The 25,177-nt window shown below is 47.2% G+C and overlaps 1 protein-coding gene across 1 annotated transcript; it reads right to left on the minus strand.

Annotated features, from left to right (window-relative positions):
• Positions 1 to 336: 336 nt before the first annotated feature.
• Positions 337 to 22,351, minus strand: LOC144124517 (uncharacterized). The gene is made up of 3 exons (XM_077657238.1): positions 22,158 to 22,351; positions 16,287 to 16,417; positions 337 to 4,348 (listed from the first exon to the last, which is right to left on the minus strand). Exons 1-3 carry the CDS (start codon positions 22,291 to 22,293, stop codon positions 4,007 to 4,009), a joined length of 609 nt encoding a protein of 202 aa, XP_077513364.1. The 5' UTR covers positions 22,294 to 22,351; the 3' UTR covers positions 337 to 4,006.
• Positions 22,352 to 25,177: the final 2,826 nt, after the last annotated feature.

Raw genomic sequence — 25,177 nt, forward strand, 5'->3', positions numbered from 1 at the left:
TTCTTTTGCTATTAACGTTTTTGGTGTCGTCAGCATCGTTCCCCATTGGTTTTCTTAGAGTCTTAACTGGTCCACGCGAGTGATGGAGAAATTTAAAAAAAATATTTTTCTGCGCATTTCCATAAGCATACCTCACAATATTCCAATATTCAAGATTTTAGTCTTATAATATGCTGGATATGACACTTCCGCAGCTTGCGATTCTCGTTTGAAATCAAGCTGTGGTGAGCTGGCAAGTGGAGCGGTGATGAAGCTACCCAAGACTGAATATTTAACTGCCGGCATCGAAAGGTTTTCCCGGAGCGCTTGCTTTTGTGCTTAATAACAAGCAGTGCGCTAGAGCAGAAATATTTATTGTCACAGTTTCTTTACACAGAGAAATGGAGCCAAACAATCCTTCTGATACGAAAACTGTAAACATATAAGCGGCATAAAATCGAAACAAACACTTGCCCACGCTTTGCCAACAGAGTCCGCTGCGCCACCTCGCACGCACGATAGATGCAGTCTTCGTCGCGCACTTCACGGCCCAAAGTTTGAAGCGGGGTGACGCAACGGGAGCCCGGGTGGAAGTAAATGTAAATGGATGTCCACAGAATATATGTCAATGCACTGTCTTACACGCCGAGACACACAAGCTTTTCTAATACATGGGAATTGGTATGAAATGAAAATCTCATTGCGCGATTGCATGATAAATGTCGTCGAGCATAGCTTCAATAATCGTTAAAATATGCATCTTAAAGCGTCCAAATATTTTCCTCGGCCTGGAGGAGCTCTTGAAAATCTGCGGCTCTAGTTCACATTTTTCCGGCTACAGAGTCACGGCCATTTAAAATACGTTCTGAGAACAGAAAGCCAAACTGCGCAGTACATGATACGATGTGGAAAAACACAACGCTCTGGAAGGGACGCGTATTTTGTTCTTGGCAATGTCAAGTGGATGCATGTTTGTAAGCAGAGAAAAGAAGAGAGAAAACTCTCACTGTGTCGACATTTTGATTACCGGTACAAAGAGTGCAAAGCTCCGCTTCGGCAAAGAAATTTTTTGAAAGCCCTGCGACATGAACAACGCGAGCAGAAGAATGCTACAACAGTAAATATGTAAGACAAAACGCTTGCGATGTAGCTGGTACGCTGTGATGTTGCGAAAGGTTTATGGAACGCGCATGGGGGCAGAAAGCGCATTTATGTAGCTATATGAGTCCTATTGCATGCTTTCATTGATACTTCTGGTTCCCTGCGATTAAATCCTTCTGCATACACAGGGTGACCTTTTGCTTCAGGTTTACAAATTTTTATTTTAAAAGCTGGAGACACGTCGGTGCTGTTTTTGCAGGTGGATTTACAGCACGGTGGACGTTATGTACCTTTATTTCAATCAATATTTGGACGGCTATAGAACTGAAATTAAGCAGTCAACTTTTTTTAGACTTTAGGGGGAAATTAATATTGCAGAATTCAAGGCTGTCGTCATCGAAACTGAGTGAGGTATTTAAATTTTCTTAATTGTCAATTTTGTTCGAAATACCGGAGGTCAAAAGTACGCATTCGAAAGCTCTTTGACGTGGCTTTCCCGCATTTCATACTCATAAATTGGCGTCGCTGGAAATTCTTATGCATCAAATCCAGACGCCGTTTGTGTTTGAAGTCGTAGAAGACGTTAACTTGACTTCGGCGATGATACCACGCGCAGCGGCATCATGTAAAAAATATGCAATGCAAGACAGTCAACATAACGGGCTTTCAAATGAGTATTTTTGGTGTTTGATATTTCGAACCCAATTGCCAATTCACAAAATTTAAACACTGGGGTCACCTTCGATGCGGACGGTCTTCAATTTTCCAATATACTCTTGCCTCTAAAACCTAAAAAAAAAGTTGATTCGTTATTTCTATTTAATTGATCTTCGAACTATAGAGCTCTATCACGTTCTCAACGTCCGTCTTGCTGTATAAACTACGTGCCCTCACTGCACCGGCTCTGCTCTCGCAGTTTTTAATGTAAAAATCTGTAAGTGTGAAAAAAATCACCCAGTATAGCGCACGTCTTCTAGTACCTATCCGCCGTTATACGCTAAAAGCGATGCACAAATCTGAGCTTCAGTACAATGAGAAGTACACACACAGCAAGAAATGAAATACTGTTTTGGGATGCCTGAATATCTTCGACGTTTTCTTCGATTTTTTTGTGGCCGCAATGAAACTCAGTGCGACTTTCAGGGAAGTTTGCCTAGCTAGCGCCTGTGAAATAAGTTGCCCAGCATCTGCCTCGTCTCTATTAAAATGGCATCTTTGAAAGGTTGTGGAAATAGCGTAGAACTATCAGTCCCACTTAGTGGAGGCAATCTGTATAAATCATTTGTTCTTACAGGGGCGTCGTTTGTTCACAAACATTTGTGAACGTCTGCTAGACAAGAGCTGTGCCAGAATCCCCGCTGCCCATTTACATGCATGGTGACTTTACTGAGGAAATGAAGCTAACTAAAGGGGTTAGGACATGGCTGTTCGACATGTTGCTCTTTCTATTAGAGTAAACATTACAGAGCTTCATTGGTGCAAAATCCAGCGGTACTGGGGCCCAGTGCGAAGCCTAATAATCTGCCCAGTGTGCTGCTGGACATTGGGATTTTTGTTACTGGGTGGCGTGATCGCAGGATCCCATAATGTGACCTAGTTTCCTGAGGGACACGCCGGTAAAGGGAGGGTGCTGTGTTCAATGCATTAAAGAAAAATGGACGCTTCGTGTAGTGCGCACAGCCCCAGAAGTCGCTGGTTTGAATCCGAGCAGGAATTCAATTTTGTACCTTAGTAGGTATACTAAATGTTTGCCTGTTATTTCCAAGTTCCGTGTGATAATTTTTTTAATCATTCTTTTCTTCCGCCCGGTAAACTATTCCATGGGCAGCCTACGATATCCAGCGCTGAACGGGCCATCGGCGATCGGCTTTACGTTACGGTTCTATAGCGGCCGAGGTGAACGCACGTTCTACTCGCATGCGCAGCTTGCATGCAGGGACCAAGCTGTCACAGTCGTCGGTTTTTTGTGCCTCTTTCACAGCGCTAGGGTGACGCTTGTGCTGCCTTGGCGATGCTTATCTGAGGATTTCTTTATCGAGCTGAAGAAATATCGAGCAACTACCTAGAAGCACACAGCCACGTTTTTCGAGACGCGCATTTGCAAACGCAAAAGTGAGCATGTGCCACATCCGTATGCTTATGGGAATCGGCCTAGGTGGAGTGCATTTGTAGTAGGAGGGTAAGTTGCAATTAAAATCCAACCGAATGCGGCCATACAGCTCTACAGAAGAAAGCTGTACGGCTAACACGCATGCTTTCTATTTGACGAAAAATTTGTACTGGCCCGGGGATAGAACCCATCTGCTTGTCTTCCTGGTCAGCTGAATTGGTAGAATGCATAGCCTGTGGTTCACGGCTTGAACCCCGGATCAGTCCGAATTTTTCTTGAACTGCGAAGTTCCCCGCGAACATGTCGACTTCTCCAAAGAGTACAATAGCTGGTGTACTATGGTACAGGCTACCTTAAAAAAATGCCTTAGTTTCATTTATTTAAAAACCGCTTTACGCGGTCGCAGCCATCGTAATGGCCTGTCCTGTCTTGAGTGTGCTTGTCTTCGTCTTTTAGCGCCTGTACGCTTTTTACGTAAACCATGTCGACACCTAACACTGCTAACAACGTCCAACACACAAGGCGGCCCGGCAATGCTTCGGAGATGCTACCGATCACACTGGTTGCCTGACTATAAAGCTGTTTCCCGAGACGCCGGAAAAGGAATTCATTTCACAAATATCCGCCACACCGTGTGAGTTAAAATTTGTAGGAATTTAAATTTGGTGTACGAGGAAAGAAGTGAAATAAAAATGTTCGAACATTGGGGGTTAGGACCCAATCACGTTTCCTATGAGTGACTGAAGCAGCCATAACGAAGAAATGTTTGAATGTGAATAATAAGGCCGTCTTGTTCCCGGCAGCCGCGCAGCCGCGTCACGTGGCCAACTGCTCGAGCGAGGAAGCCATGCGCCTGGCGAGATGCTCCCAGGTGCTCCGCGCCACCTGCTTGACCTTGCCAACGAAGGCATCCCACTGCTCCTGGATCTGCCCCGCGAACTCCTCTTCCTCGTGGCTGCGCGCCGACGCGTACGTGGCGCGCGTCAGCTGCTGCATCAGGTCCCGGCGCGCCTTCTCGTCCATGCTGTGCAGCACCAGGCAGATGCGGTCGGCCGTCGCGTCCGTGCCGTTCACCAGCACCAGGGGATCATCCTTGGTGGCTATGGGCGGCTGCTGCCTCAACACGGCCGCGGTGCTCTGGGCGCCGACAGCAGAGGCCTTGGCAAAAGAGATCCGCAAAGTTTAACATCATGAAGAAAAGAGCCACTATGAGCCGGACATATCATACGTCGTCAAAACGACTCGGCTCTTTACGCGTGCTCTGAGAAAACGCTCCGCCTCAGCCGGGAGGAAGGCGCCGCCTTCCAGTTGCGACTATATAAACAGCAGAAATCTTTCTTGCTCTAAGAAAAACGTGGGCGGTTCCATGCGCTGCAGATTCGAGCTAGCTTAGAAAAACTTCTTGCTAGGCAACCTGGTGCATGCTATTGTTACGAACGACTTGCGCACACATAAATGACGAATACAGGAAAACGATGAAGATGAAAAGAGCGCAGCTTCCGGAAAGAGCACAGATTTCAGGGCACGAAACGCTTCTGGTAAGACCCATTCATGACTCGTATCATCAGAAGGCCTTCTTCCTTCCCTGTTTATTTTGCAGGGAGAATGTTCAAAACCATGAGCACATGCTGGTGACGATAACACCGCACACAGAAAAAACGCATTCAACAGATAGCGGCAGCGTTCACATGTTACTGTTTTTCCTGTGTTATTTTCTTGCGCTATGTTAATATAATTGAGTACCCGCCCATCCAGTTTTCTCCTCTTACCTGCTGGGTACATAGATTAAGGAATGCAGAAATAAATTCTGTCCACCCCGCTGTTTCAGTGGTTATGGCGCTGAGCTGCTGTCCCAAAAGACACGGGTCCGATCCCGGCGGTGGCGGTCGAATTTCGATGGAGGCGAAACGGAAAGGCGCTCGTGTTCTGTGCGATGTCAGTCACGTTAAAGAACCTCAGGTGATTGAAATTTGCGGAACCCTTCACTACAGCGTCCCTCATAGCCTGATTCGTTTTGGGACGTTGAACGCCCATAAACCAGAAATAGTTTTCAGAAGAGTAACTGAGCGCCACGTACTTCAGACGGGCACGCAAAAAGACATGAGAGTACGGGCGCTGACTGCAACTAAGTTTGTTGAAACACACACTGGTACGCTTATTTAGACTGAAGGCAGTCAGCCCACGCGCATTTAACGCCGCAAAAAACACATTATAGGCTAGAGAGCATTTTGTCACCTTTTCGTTACAATCTGATTTCACTTGATTGCAGGGAGACTAGAGTGGTGTTGATTAACGTGTCGCATTCCTTCCTGATAAAAAATGCTTCAGATAGCTCACGTGCTAATCTATCCTTACTTCTCGTTATAATTTCCATTTCCTGAAGTCGTGGCTCATAGTTTGCTTGTCGTCCTTGCAAGATCGGCAGTAGACGGGTAGATTCTGGAACGAGTCCGATACGTTTTTTGACGATCTTTCATTTTCCCCGCCACATCGATGGATACTACGGCCATTTTGTCCGACATACACTTTGTCACACGACAGGGGAATCTCGTAGCTAGACCACACCCGTGGCGCGACGGACTTACGGTTTTGCATGTTTTGTTCCAGAGACGTTAGTTGCAGGGCCACCACCAGGGCACACCTTGGCCAATTTACTTGGTGCAGAGAAGACCATAAGGACGCCGAACTTGTTGCCAACCTTTTAGAGGCTGTGGCACACCGTCTGTTCGTACGGGATCACCGCTGGTCTGGCGTTTTCAAGTCTTTCTCGCCTTCGTGTAATTTTTTTGGAATTCCCTTGATTTTCTGCAAGTGGGCCCGGCCACTGTTGTAAAAAGTGGTCAGGGAACCCTGCTTGCGAAGTCGGGCTACCTCACCCTTAAAGCTCGCCTGCACCACGTGTGGGCATGACTTGAGGAGTGCAGATGGCAGAGAGCGGGACGCATAGCCCTCTTGACAGTTTCTGATTGGGCCGGATCAACGAGCACAAAATATTTCTTATCGCAAAACTATTCTTTTCCGCGGCTATTTCACATCACCTAATACTGGGATACAACTTAACAAAGCAATAATTGGCAACACTACACCAATGTCCGGGGCGTCTTGTTATACTCCGCTAAACAATCACGCAGAACAGATTTTGAAGTCTGAGTGCATATTATGCTTAGTCGATCAATAGGGGTACCGCTCCACAAGATACCTATTCATAAAGGTGGCAAGCAACTACTGCAGGTATATAGCAACTAATTGATTAGTTGCTGTCAGGCATAAGTAGTATCGTAGATGCATGCATCTTGGATACAATCTGTCTATACATTTTATGTTTCTGTATAAAGTATCGCTTAGCAAAAATGAAAGTATCGGAGTATCTGTATCAAAAATACGTTTATTCAGTGTGTCGAGTATTTTAACGATACTTCATTCTCAAAATGCCGAGAACCGGAAGAGAAAATAACTGCTGTAGGAAACTGAACAACTTTTACTCAGGAGTTGAAAAATATGGGGCGGCCTAAAACGCGGCTTTTCTTGCTGTTCGTGGAACCCCCGGTGCCCCACCGAGTTTTTATTTGTTTTTATCCCCGAGCTGTGCGAAACTACGCCATCGACTTCTGCTGCGGCTCCCGTGTGGAGATGTGTCTCCTCAGCCCTTAAAAGGCGCCCGAGCGGCATTAGCATTTATTTTTTTTCTGCTTGTTTGGTCCGGTTCAAGCAGGAGACATCTTCACTTGAAAGGGAGACGGTCCCGCCTAGCTTATTTTGCCAGGAATTATCTTCGCGCAGGAAGAAATATGGTTTTTACACACATCATGGCATCCCGCTATAACTAGAAGACACCAATAAACCATGCGACACTACTTATTGCTTCGTCTATGGTTGTCAAAACAGCTGCAAGAATGCTGCCGGAAAGCGATCACAAATTAAATTTTACCGCTGTGAGGATAGGTAGGATCCCACTTGGAGAAAACATCGCAGAGACATTTTTTAATGCTATATTGTTTCATTATTTTTCAAACTAAATCTTGGTCACGGGTAGCAACCTTCCAAAGACACGATTTTCCAGATAATCCAGACGTCAGCGCCAATTATTTTCATAGCAGCCGTAGAAAAGCCAACTGGAGCGTCGTATCGTTGTCACGGAAACCGTACCCAGCAGAAAAAAAAACTTCATGCCCGAGTGGAATATACGAGAAGATGCGGCCTCCATTGCTCCCCGCAAAAATTAGAATTCGCGCACATTCACGCCTGCAAAAATGCACGAGCAAGATAGAATTTCGACTCGGATCGGAACCGGTAATCGAACGAGAAGAAATCAGTCCTAGGTTTTTCCATCCACCAGCTTATGCTGGTGGATGGAAAATGGCAAAGGCACCCTCGACCTCTCGATAAAAACCTCGATCCTGAGACTACAAGGTCTGGGTATGACGAACTCCTTCGAGGAAGCCAATCTCAGAAGTCAGTGCACGCGATTATCAAAGACGCTGTCGGGACGCCGCCTATTAGCCCGACTACACATGTATACAACACACGACTAACCGAGGAGAGAGCAAGACTCCCGCAGGAGTGGCGCTATACGCCCTGCACGTAACAAAGAGCACTCCCGACTAACAGAGGACGACGAGGGTTAGAGCCTCACCACTACGGGGGGAGACCGGGGTATTTCTGCATCCGGCCCACACAACACACGGCGGCGGTGATCCATGAGTCCCAAACAGTGAACGGGCTCACCTTCACAGCCCGAAACGAAACCTAAGTGGAGGACGTCACCAACGCGTTAGCTGCAACGCACTCCGATTCCAAGACAATCACAACCGACTTGCGAGGGGCGTGTCGGAGCGTCGAGCAGGACTGGGTCCCATATCTGGCCTATCGGCTACTGCAAAACAGCTTACGTAGGAAGTCCATCCCACCGCTTCATAGCATGGGCTCCAGCCCACTCGGGGCTAGGAGGAAACGAGGCAGCAGACGCAGCCGCCCGCACGCTGTATAACCGTGCAACCTCACTTCCCTCCTCGGAGGAAGAAGCAGAGGCCGCACCAGCTGACGCTTTCAGGCAAATAATTCGGCCTGTAAATTATGTGCACTACTTACTACTCGACTATACCAAGACAGACACCTTTACCCCCACCCATGTGAAGGATTAACGCCTGTTCCTCCGCCTCGTCCCGAACGCCATGGCGTGCCCGGCCTCACTGAAGCACTGTTGCCCTTCGGTCTCCGGGAAATGCCCGTTTTTTGGGGAAAGGTCCTAGGACCTCTGCCACATGATGTGAGCGTGCCCCTCCAAACCTGGCTTTACTCCCAACCCAAACCCCACCCGGGAGGCAACCCTACTCGCCTGCTCTGACCTGAAAACCCAAAAGGCGATGGTCTAACGAGCAGTGGCGGCAGCGGACAGACTTGGGGCCCCGTACTAGGGACTCCACCTAGTGTTTTCGAGGGGAAGAGCACAGAGCCTGACCCCAGAGCTACCTCCATGTAACTCTCTCTCTTCAGAGGAAATAAGCGCTTTTACCACCACCACTACCACCCGAGTTGAATTCGAACCACTGCTGCTCGAACCACCGGGCTGCTCTAGGTGACCGGGCACTGTTGCGCCGCGGCGACCTTCAAGGCTCAGCGCACGATGCGAAGCTGGCGCTCTGCCTGTGAGCTGCACAGAGCAGCCTCCCATCGCTCCTGTGATTCCATTTCTTTGGGCAAGTCTAATACGATAGTACTTGGGCATAAGTGACAGGTTGGAGATTTCTCCCTTCTATGTATGAAGGGTGGCGGTTTGTAATCGGCGCCATACCACCTGCTCGGTTTTGGTCAGAGAAGGGTGAGGAGGGGTAGATATGGTGGGATGTGAGGAGGCGGTCCCTCGCACTGCGTATGGAGGGCAGAACATCCACTGCTCGGTAGACGAGAGCTCGGGCTTGCTCGTAGACGGCCGTGCTGTTCGCACTAAGCCATGGGAGGCAGAGGGGGTGCATAATTGGTTTCGCCTTGAACAATTTGCGAACGCGCGCAAAGCCATTTTTTTTTTAATGTGTGTGTCAGCATTTTCGCTAGGCTACACAGCAGCAAGTGCTGAGGTGATTGCCCAGCCATGCCTGCTGTTCTTTAGGAGACTGCGCATTTAAATGTCTCTCTCATTAAGCAGCGTGAATCGTTTTCACCATGCGCGTAGGAAAAGAAGGGGCCAGAGCTTGTGTACTCAGCCGGTGGCCATCTGCCCCGATGCCGCAGGGCCTAACGACCTTTGCTGCTGATGGGGCGTGCGTCACCTGGTGCGGGCCAACTTTTGTTTTTTATTTTCATTCTTCCAAGCGCCTTACAGAGACAGCTTTCAGCTCCTCTGCGATCACCTCCAAGAGAGCCTATCCAATTGGTGAATCGACGCGTGGCCCAGTGCATTAGGCATGTGTGGGAATACATCACCCGTGTTGCTGATGGAGTGGACGTAGGTCAGACTGCTCATCAGCTTAGCGTGATAGCACTTATAGCGGGCATTCCCCTAGTTTAACCGTTGTTTGTTTGTTTGTTTGTTTGTTTGTCAAAGCCTGCTTTGTGGCGGGCTAGCCACCTGCCCACCATGTTGAGAGCAACATGCGCTCACCATGGCAGGTGACAGTTAAATTAATGATTTGTCGCGAGGGGGTTCTCGGGAAGAACAACCTGCGTCCCTCGTCACACCGATGGCAGCACCTGCCATGGAAGGGCATTGACGCATCGCCTAACCGCTGCACCACTGTGCCAGGAATGGTACGAGTACTGCCAGGTATCTGTGAATATAAAGTAGAGATGACCAATACAGCATATGTGGGCATTATCCCGTTATCTCTATCCGAACAACCTCTATCCGTGAACAATGCACCCGAACTTCGGAACCAAAGTGAAAACTGAATTGCTAGCGAACCCACTTCCAGTTTGAACTAAACCTATGCTAACCGACCATCAATTTTCTTTTTTGTTTGTTTTATACACCAAACTTAGCCGATTGTAAAGGTAGTTTGCCATAATGTGCGCACAAAATAATCTGAAAACTGTTGGGAAATTAACATAGCTAATCAGCGTATTGTCGATTTCAATAAGCTATTGAAGCATCGCAGATATATTCATCGTCATTATCATCAACCTGATTACGCCCACCCACTGCAGGGTAAAGACCTCTCATATGTGTCTCTAATTAACCCTGTCGTTTACCAGCTGCGCCCATCACATGCCCGCAAACTTCTTAATCTCATCCGCCCACTAACTTTGTGCCACCCCTGTTACGTTTGCCTTCTCCTTAGAATCCACTCCGTTACCCTGAAGGACCAGCGGTTATCTTGCCTCCGCATTGCATTCCCTGCCCAAGCCCATTTCTTCCTCTTGATTTCGACTAGGATGTCATCAACCCGCGTTTTTTCTCTCTCCACTCCGCCCGCTTCCTGTCTCTTAACGTTACACCTATCATTTTTCTTTCAATAGCCCACTGCATTGTCCTTAATTCAAGATGAAGCATTTCCTTTATCCTCCATGTTTCTGCCCCATAGGCGAGTACCGGTACGATACAAGGGTTATATTCTATTCTCTTGAGTAATATCGGTAAACTGCCATTCTTGATCTCAGAGAACCTACCATATGCGCTCCAGCCCATTCATCTAGTTACTTCCCTCTCATGATCCTGATCAGCTGTCACTACCTGCCCTAAGTAGATGTATTCCTTTACCACTTCCAGCGCCTCGCTACCAACTGTGAACTGTTGTTTCCTTGATAGGCTCATGAACATTAATTTAGTTTTCTGCATGTTAATTTTGCAGGTTCTCAGAGATCATGAATGACAGTTTACCAGTATCTCTAAAGAGAAAAGTGTACAACAGCTGCATCTTACTGACTTACGTACTGACCAACGCGGCAGAAACGTGAAGGCTAACGAAAAGGGTTCAGCTTAAAGGGGCAGCGAAACACTGCTTGAACGGATGCCGGTTACACTTCAGGTAGGTTCTTTATGTCACACAGATGTTGAATCAAAAATAATTACAAGAATCTATGCATAGCAACGGGAGATATTCCATGAAGAAATTTCTAAATACAAGCAAACAAAATGCTGCCCTCAACTCGATTTTCGCGCAGCTTCCCATTCCCATTTCACTCTCCCAATGACGACACTTAGTGCGACCAACCAAAACAGCCTATCTGAGCACGTGGCGGACGTTTGCACTCCATGGTTGCCTGTTCTCTGTACCTCGTTCTTGCCAAGGCTGGCAGCGCCATTTGCACGGTTACAACAACCATGTGAACGCCCAGCTGATCCAGCGATGCTTCATCGTCACGCCGATGGCGCAGAGGGGAACACTGATAAGTTAAGTTCCCTGACTTAGGGACCCGAACGCGATCCGAACTGGATCCGAACTCGAGCGCGAGATACTGCGACGGTGTGACGACCTGCGCAAGATACCAGACACATTTAGCATAGCGCGTACCGCTACTGCTTACCGCCTACCATTGCCCGTCGCTCCTAGCGCGCTGGTTGGCGCGCTGTTGACGGGAATGTGGCGCCATCTGGCGCCGGCACCCGGTGATCCTTCACAAGCTGACGATGCGCACTGCTAAATGTGGAACCAACGGCTTTTAAAGCGAAAAGCTTCACTAGGCTCGTCAACACCGGGCTTCGTGTGAGCCACACTACCGATCTGCTACAGCTGCGCATGCGCGAAACCGAGTGAGGTCACACGGAGCGCAGGTGGTGTCTGCTGCCGCAGCCGTTGTGGCCGCCGCACGCTGCCTCCGTCGTCTGACCTTTCGCCATGGAAGGAGAAGACCCAGAAGTGGTAGCGTGGGAGCTGGCTCAAAAGCAGCGAAGGTATGAAAAGTGGAACGCTAGCTAGCTCAAAAGCAGCGAAGGTATTAAAAGTGCAAGGCTAGACAGGCGGCTGATGATGGTGATGATGATGAGATATTTTTAGACCCACCGTTCTGCTCTGCCTAACTCATTTTTCATGCTTTGCAGTTCATCTCCTGAGTGACTTAGCAAGACAATGTCATCCGCAAATCTAAGATCATTTAGGTATTCTCCTTTAACTGTTATCCCCAACTGTTCCCAAATCAGGCCTCGGAATACCTCGTGTAAAAGGGCGGGAATAGCATTCACGATATCGTGTCTCCCTGCCAGACGCCGTTCGGTAATGGAAATGAATTCCCTAAATATATCTTGCGTCGCCATCGAAAATACAATTTTTCAGGGAATCACGTATCGGTACCGAATATTTTTTGACGTATCCTGCCAAGCCCTCATTTCTGCGGCAAGGTAATTGATATATAATTCAAAAGGTTGTCATAACGTACTTGGAAGCAAGTAATCGCCTCTAGAACAGCAAACATGGACTTAAAAAAACTGTCTACCGTACTCAGCTGCTTGAAATTACGCATGACCTGGCGTCGATAATTGATTCTCAGCAACAGGCTGATGCACTACACGAAGAATTTTGCAAAGTTTTCGATCGTGTCTGAAGATAAAATATATAGTTATAGATTTTAAAGCAGTAGCTTACCTTTTCAGTCCAAAACAGCTCGTCACAATAACCAGCATCAACGTGAATTACTTGGCAGTGCACACAGGGGTACAACAGGGCTCGTCCTTGGCCCCTACTTTTACATATATGTATTTGTCAATGACAACCATTTCTAAGCATAACCTAGTCTGACGACGAGAATTTATGGGCACGACTGCATGATTTATAACACTGCCAATATCTTAAATGGTCAACAGAAACTAAATCTTCGTTCCAAGAACTTCTGATTGGTGTACGACGCGGAGTATGCAAACTAATGCTCCCACGAAAACAATATGAAAAGAACGAAAATGCTTTCTCCCTCAACTACACGTTATTCGATTGTACCATACCAGGGGTAGATTCAGCAAAGTTGTTGAGCATCACACAAACAGAAGACCTCCCTAGATACAAGGGAAGACGTGCGGGCTAGTTGGTGGTTCATACTTCTTTTAAACAGCGCAAAAGACGCGGACGCAGAAGGGACACTAAGGGACGCAGAAACGACACTAGTTAATTGCCTTAACTAGCAAGGTAGTGCGCCTGCGTCGCAGCGACAGCAGCACCACAGACGGCGTGACTGCAGCGCGCGCGCTGGGCAGCACACTCTTCAGCGCCAACTCAAAGGGCCCTTCCAGGGCGTACACGCCCAGCATCGGCGCTCTTGGCGTTCGCCGGAACGGGCGTCTTAAAGGGGCATGCATCTCCAGGTTCCTGTGTTGGCTCGCTTCCCCTCTCGAGCGGACAGGGAGAATTTCAACCGGTGGAGAGAAGTTGTTGGGGGAGATGAAAGGGCAACTTGAACCGCAAAGAATAGTTCGGGGAACCTGAAAGACCTTCAAGCCATGAAGGAAAGCGATCCTGCCCTTGTCGTAAACCGGGCCCCTCTTCCGACGCGTACACGAGCGCACGTGCGCTGACGCCGATTTCTAGCATGGACAGATATCGGCGCCTCACCGAGGCTCGATGGCGTCTCCTGCAGTGCGTATGTGCAGAACGTTCTCCCATATCTCGTCCCGTCCGGCCGCGGAGTTTCCCCTTGCCCTAGCGTGGGCGAACATTCTCTCGTAACCGTGCTGGTGAGTCGGATGACCTAGATTCCTTCGCGTGTTTTGTTGCTAGCTGGCGTTATTGTTGTTGTAGCAATAAGTGCCTGTTTGTATCAGCCGGAGTGTTGTCCCTTTATTCCCTCTCAGAGAAAGACCCGCCGTGGTCGGCGATCACGGGGTGGAGTCTGGCGGTGTTGAACTGTGTCATCCGCGGTTGAGCGGGGCAGAAAACGTATTTATCTCCCCATTTCAACTCCATAAAGGTTAAGATTTTTTGCCGCGAGCTAGCAATGGCTGTATCACACGTCAAACTAATTGCCTATAAATCAGTGTGACGAATCCTTGACTGTGCGAGCGTATCTGGGACCATCGTCAAGTGCACCTGGTTGAAAATATAGGGAAAATTCGGTCGGAAGCACTACGGATTCCGCATTCGAAATGCTCTCGTCAGGAAAGCGTAACAGCTATGCGCATTAATGCACAAATTTTGACCTTGCTTTGCCTTTGCAAGCGCAGCTGATAATAACATTAATTTTCCACCTTTACTGTACAGGATTAATTATACATGAAGCCGATTACTTGAAGCATCCCCATTTTCAATGCATCCTAGGTAGCATAACATATCCATTAAGCCATCCTGGGCGTGTAGCGACACGTTTAAACTATGAAACGTGGAATGTCTTAGAAGTGAACCTCTTAATTTTTTAAACGCGGATATATTTGGCGAAAGAGTTGAACTCTTTTTTGCCCATGAAAGTGATGTAACTTGACTGTTATTAGATTGTATTCGCCACTTCAGTTTTCCTATGTTCTTTTTCATGTTGCTTTGTTTTCACACGCGACCTTACCATCTCCGATGTGAGTCTTACAATATAGCAAATAAATAAAAATCCTCTTCTCGAACGCGCTGACATCAGAAGCTTCACGGCTGGAGTAAGCTATATACAGCAGCACAACTAGTGCTATTGTGGGAAGCAGGGAACATTCCTATCAATTTTCTTTTTGTGAACAAAATTCAATATTTCGGAAGTTCGTCGCCCTGCTGTCGCTTGACCGGCGGCAAAAAATGTATTTATATATAAGTGATCTGGATACGAAGTTGAAAAATTTTTTTTGCCACTCTGATTCAAACTCCACACTCTCTGGTGCCCGAAAAGTGGTCTAAACTACCGCAACCGTGGACTCCGAGATTGCTGTTGCGCGAAGTGCAGCCGAAATAAAGGCTACCGCAGGCGATGTTGAAGGCCCCTGTCAGCCGTCGCTTCGTTTACGCTTGAACTAGCATTACGATGGATTGTTTGGCCGATCCCAAAAACGTTCTCGCAGAGAATTGCAGCTTGCACTTCAGCGGCCTGGAACTCACAAAGCGTGCGATGCTTTTCAGGGTTGAGACGCCGGCTCTGGTACGATAGTCCGAGCGCCGAAGTGTCGGCGGCGTCGACATCAAGCCAAGCTACCAGTGCGGCACCTGTCACCACCGTCACGGTTGATGGATAGAGACTGGTATATGCGGATATGTTTAGGTTCTGTAACAACAGTCCTCGTAGTGCTGGTTACGCAGTCCAGAGTCTTGGTAGGTTGACGAAGCGAACACGCCGAGCGGTGCGTTTGCTAACGTGCTTTGCAACACTAGCTAGGCACACGGGTTTCCCTCATCGCAGTTGCGTGCGGCGACATTAACTTCGTCCGAGGAGTACTTGGGGGGTCCTCTGCTGCTCCGCCCTTGTATATCGAGGTTCGTCCCAAATGAAACCACGCGAGCATGCAAAGCAAACAGGCGTAGAGCACTGAAACATTCCGAAACTCAGCTGGCCGCCTGTTGCGCCGCCAAGTAAAGGTTTCAACGCCCTTGAGCGATAAAAGTGTACTAGCTATTTCAAAACAGAACTTGTATACTTCAACATCCAAACGCCTAACCTTCATGCACGTTTGTCTGCCTCAGAGATCCGTGTTTCTTTTCATTTTAAAGGGGGGAGGGGGGGTCTATTTCGTCAGCGCGCATGTACTGGCGAGAATACCTGTAGCAACGCTTCCGGTAGTTTAGATATGGCTCTTTTATAATATGCAAAAACTTTGCTTTCAGTAAGCGTGGTCTTTTATGGTTAGGAGCTTGTATTCTATCAATACAAGCCAACTTAAATTTCTTCTCCGCGTCCTTTTCACTACTGTAGCCGAAGTCTGGGCCTACCAGCGGCTATGGCGCCTTCTTGAAGCATAAATGCGAACTAGCTGGCGATGAAACGTGTTAAAAAATTTGCCATCTTGTTTTCCTTCAAGGAGCATGTTTGCTTCATCGCCAAAATTTGTTTTGCCAAAACGGGAAATGCGTTAACCTAACACAACGGTTAAGGCCGCCAGGTTATGCTGTCGTGCAATTTTTTTTTTCAATATACTGCGAAGGCCCGGCTTGCACTGCGAACATGGGTATTCGGCAGCCATGAAGTTTTGACATCCGCGGCGCGTGAACTGTGGAAAGTCGCAGCATGCAGGAGCGAAGCTGCCGCCATTGAGGGCGCCACCGAGACAGCTCACCTTCCTCGCGGGCATGGCACTTGTTCCTGCAGCCAGCATTAGCAGCATCAGCACGAAGAGCAGCGGGGACTCCATCACCCCTGGACGCACGCTGGAGCGATTCTTCGTTCTCGGCACTGGTCTGACGGGCACTGCGCAATAATTAAATCCAATTTTCTTAATTTTCATCAGCTACAGACATGGCAGGAACATCGGGAAAAAGCTGCTCAAGAACATACAGGCTAGTTGGTGGCACTGGAATGCATATCTTAACCGCGCAAGCAGAGACTGGATAAGTCGCGCCTCTTCTTTCCTTCATTCGTGTTTGCGCGGTTACATTCCCGCACAGCCTCGCATGCCCCGTGCGACCATTACAAGGTGCGGTACCGTGAGCATAAGAGAGAGAAAAAAAACCTAACTATGCCCATACTATACAAATATATGCAAGAAAACACGCCATTCCTAAAGCAGCAATTTTTCCGGTGTAAATGACATTTGTCAGCACCAAAACCTGGGATGCATATATATATAGTGCTCATTGCTATGGCACTGTAATAAACAATCTTAAATTTCTAAGTCGAGTTAAACAATTTTTATAGCCGGGCAAGTGTGTGTACAAAAAGGAATAATGAAAATTTTCTCATGTTACTAAAACAGTAAAAAATGAAGCGTGAGAGCTAAGTAATGCAAAAAAGAACAACAGCTTCAACAACTGTGCTTCCTAGGAAAACGTTCATAGTCGAGTTGTGGATATTTATGTGTTGACGTGTTAAAATAATTGCTGCGTCAGCTTGTTAGGTTAAGCTGAATGTCGAATTTGTTTCTATTTAGCACTGATGGCAGAATATATTTAAATGTCCGGTTTTTATAATTAGAAAGGAAGAGAACGACGCACCAGTCATCTGTCCTACGCGTAGGAATGAGGCGTTCGTGAGTGTTGAGCAGCGAGGATGCTACTGTGTATTCAATAAATAAACTGCTGAAAATATTAGGAGTTTAAAACACGAAATTAGAACCAAGACGATTCGGAAATGATGCCATAAATAAGGGCCTGGTGTGTGAGGTGAATTTAATAAACTGCATCCGCACATGTTTCAAGACACAAATTCAGCTGACGCTTTTCAGAAAAAAGTTGGAGCTTTACTTCTTGTAGCGATGCTCATTTCTTGTGTATTTTTTTCCTCCCACCCTGTAACATCCCGTGAAGAGCTTTCAGTATTGTAAATAAAAAATCTATACAGTGTTCTTTCTCATCAGGAAGATAATGAGAGAGGCACCAGCGCACAGCACTCGGACATCCCGCCAGTAACGAAAGAGGAAGTAAAGAAAGCCTTAGGAGCAATGCAAAGAGGAAAAACAGCTGGTAAAGATCAGGTAACCGCAGATCTGTTGAAGGACGGAGGGGAGATTTTGCTAGAAAAACTAGCCACCCTGTACACGCAATGCCTTATGTCCTCGAGCGTACCACAAGCTTGGAATAACACTAACATTTTCGCAATTCATAAGAAAGGAGACGTCAAACTTGAAAAATTACAGACCGATCAGCTTACTGTCCGTTGCCTACAAGATATTTACTAAGGTAATTGCTAATAGAGTCAGGGCAACCTTAGACTTTAATCAACCAAATGATCAGGCAGGCTTTCGTAAAGGATATTCCACAATGTATCATATTCACACCATCAATCAGGTGATAGAGTAATGCGCAGAATATAACCTACCTCTATATATAGCCTTCATTGATTACGAGAAAGCGTTCGACTTAATGGAAACCTCAGCTGTCATACATGCATTGCGGAATCAGGGTGTAGATGAACCTTATCTCAAAATACTGGAAGGCATATATAGAAACTGCACAGCTACCACAGTCCTTCATAAAGTAAGCAATAAAATTGCAATAAAGAAAGGCGTCAGCCAAGGGGACACGATCTCGCCAATGCTATTCACCGCCTGTTTACAGGAGGTATTCCGAGGCCTGAATTAGGAATAGTTGGTGATAAAAGTTATTAAGAATGCCTTAGTAATCTGCTATTCGCTGATGACATTTAATTGCTGAGTCACTCAAGAGATAAAGTGCAAAGCGTGATCAATGAGTTAGACCGACAGTGCAGGGCGGTGGGTATAAAAATTAATATGCAGAAAACCAAAGTAGTGCTCAACAGTCTCGGAAGAGGACAGCAGTTCGCAATTCGTAGCGAGGTGCTGGAAGTGTTAAGAGAATACGTCTACTTAGGTTTGTGATGGAACAGCGCAGAACACCGGGAAAGAGAAAAACGTTCCTTTCAATTAATTTTTACTTAGCAACAACACGAGTTCTTACAACTTCATCACACCCTCAAAACACTTGCGTCACAACCATATCGTTCAGGCGTTCTAAAATGACAACCTAAGATTTGTATTCACATTTTTAACATGTCCAATTCTTTCTTTGTCCATGCAACGGATGGAGTGCTGACACAATCGTCGCGGAGCCTCGCTATCGAAGCGGCCTCGATTATTTCGGGGCAGCTTAGTCCGCGAAGAGCAGCCAGTCCGCGAAATAATCGAGGCCGCTTCGATAGCGAGGCTCCGCGACGATTGTGTCAGCACTCCATCCGTTGCATGAACAAAGAAATACTTGAACATGTTAATAATGTGTATACAAATCTTAGGTTGTCATTTTAGAACGCTTGAACGATATGGTTGTGACGCATGTGTTTTGAGGGTGTGGTGAAGTTGTAAGAACTCGCGTTGTTTCGAAATAAAAATGAGTTGTATGTCTGCGCTGTTCCATCACAAATGAGTAACCAACATGCCCAAGCTGCTGTCCTTGTCTACTAAGCACACCTAGTGACCGCAAGTCCGAATCACGAGAGCCTAATAACTAGAAGAATAAGAATGTAGTGGAGCGTATATGGCAGGTTTCCTCAGATTGTGAATGGCAGTTTACCAATCTCCCTCAAGAGAAATGCACACAACAGCTGTATCTTAGCGGTACTCACCTATGGGGCAGAAACGTGGAGGCTAACGAAAAGGGTCCAGCTTAAGTTAAGGACACCGCAGCGAGCTATGAAAAGAAAAATGATGGCTATAACGTTAACAGACTGGAAGCGGGCAGAGTGGGTGAGGAAACAAACGCGGGTTAATGACATCCTAGTAGAAATCGAGAGGAAGAAATGGGCTTGGGCAGGGCATGTAATGCGAAGGGAAGACAACCGCTGGTCCTTAAGGGTAACGGAGTGGATTGCAAGGAAAGGGAAGCGTAGTAGGGGGTGGCAGAAGGTTAGGTGGGCGCTTAAGATTAAGAAGCTTGCAGTCATTGGGTGGCCGCAGCTGGTTCTGGAAAGGGTTAATTGGAGATGGTTAATGATCACCTCCTATATTACACTTTTTTCGTGACACAAGTAACCTAAAGGCCAACTATTCGTTACAGGCACCATTCGGTTGATGAAACCGAAAGCGAATGAACATGAGAGAATAAATTCAACTATAAATTATTTTCCGGTCGTCGGCGAATACCGCGCGGGGGTCCACGTATTGTAATGTCTAACGCATTATTTCATAGATGAAAACATGCAACCAAAGTTAGGTGTCAATATCCTTTTAAGGGCTTGAAGTCAGTCGCAGGAGCAGGAGTTTTGGTGAAGTTATCAGGGCACTCTTCTCTTAAGTTGTGCTGATAGCAGAAGTGCTGCACACAACAAGGTGTAGTTGCACAGCAAAGCCTCAAATGAGTTAGTAAAGGAGGACATGGGCTGGGCATTGGTCCAAGCACGGGAAGCTCAATGTAAAATATTAGGTGAAGAATGCCTGAGAAAATTGGTTGATAACAGGTGGGCAGATAAGGTATTTAAATACTTGTACAGAAAGATCGTTGATTCACAATCGCGAAAAAGGACTAGGAAGCTAATCAGTAAGCATTCAGGGCACAGGAACGGAGAAATAAAGAGCTTCAAACTACAGGTAAAAAATCCGGAAGGTAAAAATTCGATTAATTTAGTGGAAAAAAGCAGAGTGTAGAATTATGTCGAAATTAAAAAAAAGGAGAACAGAAAGAAAGCGCTCTATGACGACTGAAGAGGCAGTGCCCTTCTCATTTAAGCTAGATCAGGGTGTATTAGAAGCAGCTAAAAAAAGGAATTTATCCATGAAGATGGTCATGGGCTGGGTGTAGTAAATCTGTAGAAACAATTGAATACCTCATACTCCATCCGGATGTCAGCGCAGGCACAGACACTCTCCCAGAAGCCCTCGGATTTAGAGACAACCATGCTTATTTGACTAACTCTGCGGTGGAAGTTATCAAAAAATGGATTGGAAGATTGGTGGCTCAAAAACAGAGAGGTAAAATGAGGTTAGAAGTACAGGATTCAGAATGCATTTAAAGTAAATGGCGAATTTCTAGGCCAAATTATATAACCGTTAAAAAAAAGTAAGCAAAAAATCCGAGCATGGAGGCAACCGCCACCACCCCGTTTCAAAGGGGACGCTCTTCCATCCATTCATCTATCCTGCGCGCACACGTGCCGCGTTCAGACCAGTCAGCGCGCGCGCACTGGCGGCATGCGGAAGCAGACCACGGCAGCGGATTGCGCTATGCTGTAACCGCCGCGGCTATAACTCTCCAGTGAGGTAACACGCTTTAGCGTTTGCAAGCTGGCAATGAATATATGCGCGCACCTTCGTTACATATGTACTGTTCTGATCAGACAAAACAGGCCTCCAGCCTGTCATTTGTGCCGACTCACAGTAAAGCAGTAGGCCGACTTTTGTTGCATCGCCGTACCAAATGTCACAAAACGTTACCAGCAGTGCAAGCAGAGACATCTTTATGAAAATTTGCAATGTCATGTCAAGAGCGTACTGTGGGGCATGCAAATCGATACCCATTTAAGCAATGCACAGACGATCGATACTGTATATATTTTATATATCCGCCTTAGCATTCAAATGCTGCAGGGTGGATCGTTAACAACAGCCGCAGTGCGTGCTGATGAGGACACCGAGCTTGACGACGCTTTTCCTGCACAGCGTCGCCAGGTTGTGCATCTGGCAAGTGGACGGCTTTCCCTGCGAATGCTACTTGAAGCGTGACGTTCGGTGCAGCCCGTCCCCGAAAGTAGCACGCAGCCACAGTGCGCGTTTTGGACCCCGTCGGACAAACAGGCACATGTTTAAATGACAGGCTGTATGTGAGCACCGGCGGAAAAATGAGAATCAACTCTCGGGCCACATAAGAGCTCAGTAGGGCGCATGATTGCACACCAGATTTCAAAAAAGACCCACGTTAATGAAAGGGCTGAAAATCAATTAATAGAGATGACTTCGAAATAAAAAAGCCCGGCGACTGATGTATCAGTTGTCCCCAGTGTCTTTGTCGGCGGAGGAGCTGGCATACCTTGGGTTCAGTGCGTTAACAGAAAAGTGGCCCGTATTCCGAACTTGTTCTACCTGGTATGTATGATGGCACATAATTCCTGTTGGTTTATCGCTTGGCAACACTTAATTATCCTTTGCAACAAGAATCAAACTATCAGTAGCGAGTGAACCTACGGGTACGTTTCGTGCGGTCTTCGCCGTCGGTTGTTTTTTTCGCGCCTTTCCGCAGTAATGTCAAACAACTCGCCCAACATCACGTGTTAAGCTAATTAATCCCGCTCAGAAATCTCATAACTGTAGGGCTCGCCAGTTTTCCTGTCGGCGGGCTTCTGTGTTTCTTCAACGCGCACGTAAGCAAGTTTTTTTGCCCTTTCGTTTCCTTCAAAATGCAGCCGCTGCGGCTAAGATCAAACACGAGTGGGCTAGCAATTAGTCAGTATCAATATCAACGTACTGTTCAGGTTCAGGGTGGACATTTTCGGAGTGAACACAAGATTTGTGCCCTAAAAGGAAAGCAAGCCATAGAAGCGTACCCACCTTCTGAGAGGAATGCCAGCCAATGCGTCGCGTGTCTGCGGGCCGGTCCGACGTTGTGCCCTCCGACATTCGCGCAGGGGGTCACCGCGGGGTCGCCTTCCGATGCGCAGTTCCGGCGGACGCCGTTGCGCCTCATCAGCCACGCGCCACTGCGAAAAGATAGCGGGGAGTCACTCACGCGTTCAACTGGCCGTTTGCAGGGCAACCACGGGTTTCGAGCGATTGTGGCCCGCGGCACTCAGAAGCTTCCGGAAACTCCTGAAATGCCCTGACGCTCCAGCCACCACGCGCAAGCTCCTCGTGGCGCACTGTTGTCAAAGCTGCCGCCGCACAGTAAGTGCTTCCGCTTTACCGGAGCGCCAGGCGTCACTGACATTGTTTACGCCAATCACGGGCATGGTCTCGGCTGTGGTGCTTGAGCATCTTCAAGTAGTCGGAGGAAATTCGTGCCTTCTGGGTGTACGCGGTGCAACGCGTTGCCAGATATTTTTGCAAAAAAATATCCTCCTTTTTTTAGCAGCTTTCATTTTTTTGGCTGGGCGCGAACCAAGACCGCGGGTAAACAAATCAGATGTTTTATCGCGCCACCTCCGGGCGCTTTGTCCCGTTCCCTTCCTTGTGTTCTGTATGTGTTCGCGCCTAGTACCAAAGATGAGTTTTGCTTTTTGACTAAAAATAAAATTTTATTTTACTTTTCTGATAACCCCAAATATTTCCAGTTCTTGAAATTTCTCGAAAAATAGCCTTTCTTGCCCATTTCGTTTAAAATAATTTTGATGGAAGGTATTTAGGCACATTCCTAACAATAAATAAATGTGCAAAAAACGATTTTGCTTTTTTTAATGAATACTGCACAAACTGGAGGCAAAACCAAAATAGCACGCGTAACTAGCTGGACAGCCAGGCTTGGCGGCCTTCAACTCAGGTAGCTTCATTAGTACAAATTTTTATTGGAGGTAGAAATTATTTTTCTTATATATTATACCCGTGCAAAAGGTATTGATAATTTTTAGGCGGAAATCCCTGAAGCTCCAGTGCGCAGGTGTTCATTCAAAACTGTGATGATAAGAGTCCGCGTTGGTTTTGACATCGTGAATTTGAAGTGAGTATCAGTAAAATTTTCACATTATTTCGGTCGGATTTCTTCAGCCACAATTGCATTCTTCAGTTGAGCAAAAATCAGTATTAGCTATACGGAGCCACAAAATCAATCATCATTAGCGAAATTTTGATACAGTTGGCCTCAGTATGCCTTCAATGCTGGCCACACGTGAGTGTGTTCTGCTCGTTTATTTATTTATTAATTTATTTATTTGTACAACACTGCAAGCTAGAAAGGCTCATGCAGGAGTGGCGAATCATACAATGGGCCATAATTGCACAATGTTAAATGTAGACTCACACATGTACATCGGCGAGTCGGGTGACTTTGAGCGAAGAATACGTGATCACCAGAGTGACGTCAGAAACCGGAGCGCAGATCAAAATGCGCTTGCCGAGCACTCGGTGTCCACCGCACACAACATAAACTGGGCAGAGGCACGTGTTACCGCAAACGAAAGGGACAGGAAGTCACGGCTCTATCTGGAATCGCTGATTATTCAGACGACTGCGCCCACGCTTAATCGAAATGACGGAAACTTGCCCCAATCTACGCCAGGTGCCTGGGTTCGCTCTTGCGCCTTCTATAAATAAACAACAAAGCTACGTTATGCCTCATTGTGAACAAGGCTCCCGTGGGGGAGCCGAAACGTCATCCTATCCTTTCTTTTGGTCGGCGCCTTCTACTTTCGTCATGTACCATCCCGACCAGACGGGTTTCCGTCAGACTCTAGACTTCAAGCACAGCATACCATCAGTATATCGGCTTCCTGAAAGTTTGCCCAGCTAGGAACTCGCAACGAGACCAGCAGCCGTTGGCCAACGCGTCTTTAACTTTCCCGGCTAAAGTTATGGCTCTAAACGCTATAAACAGTCGTTTTTCATGAATGTAAAATAGATAAAAGCGGAAAATGTGTTTGTATTCTTTAAACACATTTTTGTACGCACGCGATTATCCGTCTGCTGACCTCCTCAAGCTGCGAGTAGCAGACGACGCGCCCATCCTAAACAACCGCAGCGCCACCGCCTAGGCGGCGATGCCGTTGGTCTGCTCCACTCCCTGGCGCACCGGCGCTGTTTTCGAACTGCTCCTATGAAAAAACGTTGGGGATCAAAGGCTACCAGATGTTGATTTCCCGGGCCCGTTTATGAGCCAACTCATTTTTTCCCCTCCATGTCAGCATATGTTCGGATTGCTTTTATAGGATTCCGCTAGAATGTCATGCAGGTGGGTTTCCAGTACTGCGTTGCGTATATGTCTGGCGCGAGTTAGGACATGTATGATCCGACTGAATCACTCTCACGTTTCCCGGTATTCACGAAAATTCAGCAGCGACACTTAAGACTGCTTACATGTGAGAATGCGAATGCACTGTCTGATCGTGAGCTCTGTTGCGAGGTTCATTAACCTCGTCTAACCTACAATGTCAACGAGGTCATCACTAAAGATGATTTTGCCTATACTCGGTAGGCCGGCGAACGAAGGCACCTTAATTCTGCGGGCATCACGTCTGGGCAATTCTCGATGTGTGAGGATTCTGTCCCAAAGCAACAGCCTTCCGTCACAAGTGAAGGTAGATCATTTTCGTCATGCTGTGCGGCCATTTATACTAAAGCCAAATGTTTTAAACTGGGCCATTTGAGCTGTGCTTTCCACAACGCGGGAGTGTTCTCTCGTTGTGCCGGAGCTCGCAGCTCTAAGTCCTTTAATGGAGAATTACTTCAGTGTTCCGCCTGCAAGGGGCCCCATGACGCCTCTTCTAAGTATTACACGCGCATAAAAGACGAGCGTCCCGTCCTAAAGGAAATGTTTGGGGACAAGTCCACGCACCGCGAAGCTGCTGCGACTATTCGGAAAAGGCGTTCTCGCAGCAAAAAGAATACCAGAACGACTACTGCCAAAAGCAGCCAAACCTGCA

Source organism: Amblyomma americanum, chromosome 3 (assembly GCF_052857255.1).
Source record: "Amblyomma americanum isolate KBUSLIRL-KWMA chromosome 3, ASM5285725v1, whole genome shotgun sequence".
Taxonomy (NCBI): domain Eukaryota; kingdom Metazoa; phylum Arthropoda; class Arachnida; order Ixodida; family Ixodidae; genus Amblyomma; species Amblyomma americanum.

Bases quoted from the DNA above. Each gene is read 5' to 3' on its own strand.
- LOC144124517 (XM_077657238.1), bottom strand. From the start codon at position 22,293: ATGAGGCGCAACGGCGTCCGCCGGAACTGCGCATCGGAAGGCGACCCC. The intron at 16,418-22,157 runs GTGGGTACGCTT...ATTATTGCGCAG, and splicing joins GCTGGCATTCCTCTCAGAAG to TGCCCGTCAGACCAGTGCCG. The intron at 4,349-16,286 runs GTGAGCTGTCTC...TCTTTTGCCAAG, and splicing joins GTGCCATGCCCGCGAGGAAG to GCCTCTGCTGTCGGCGCCCA.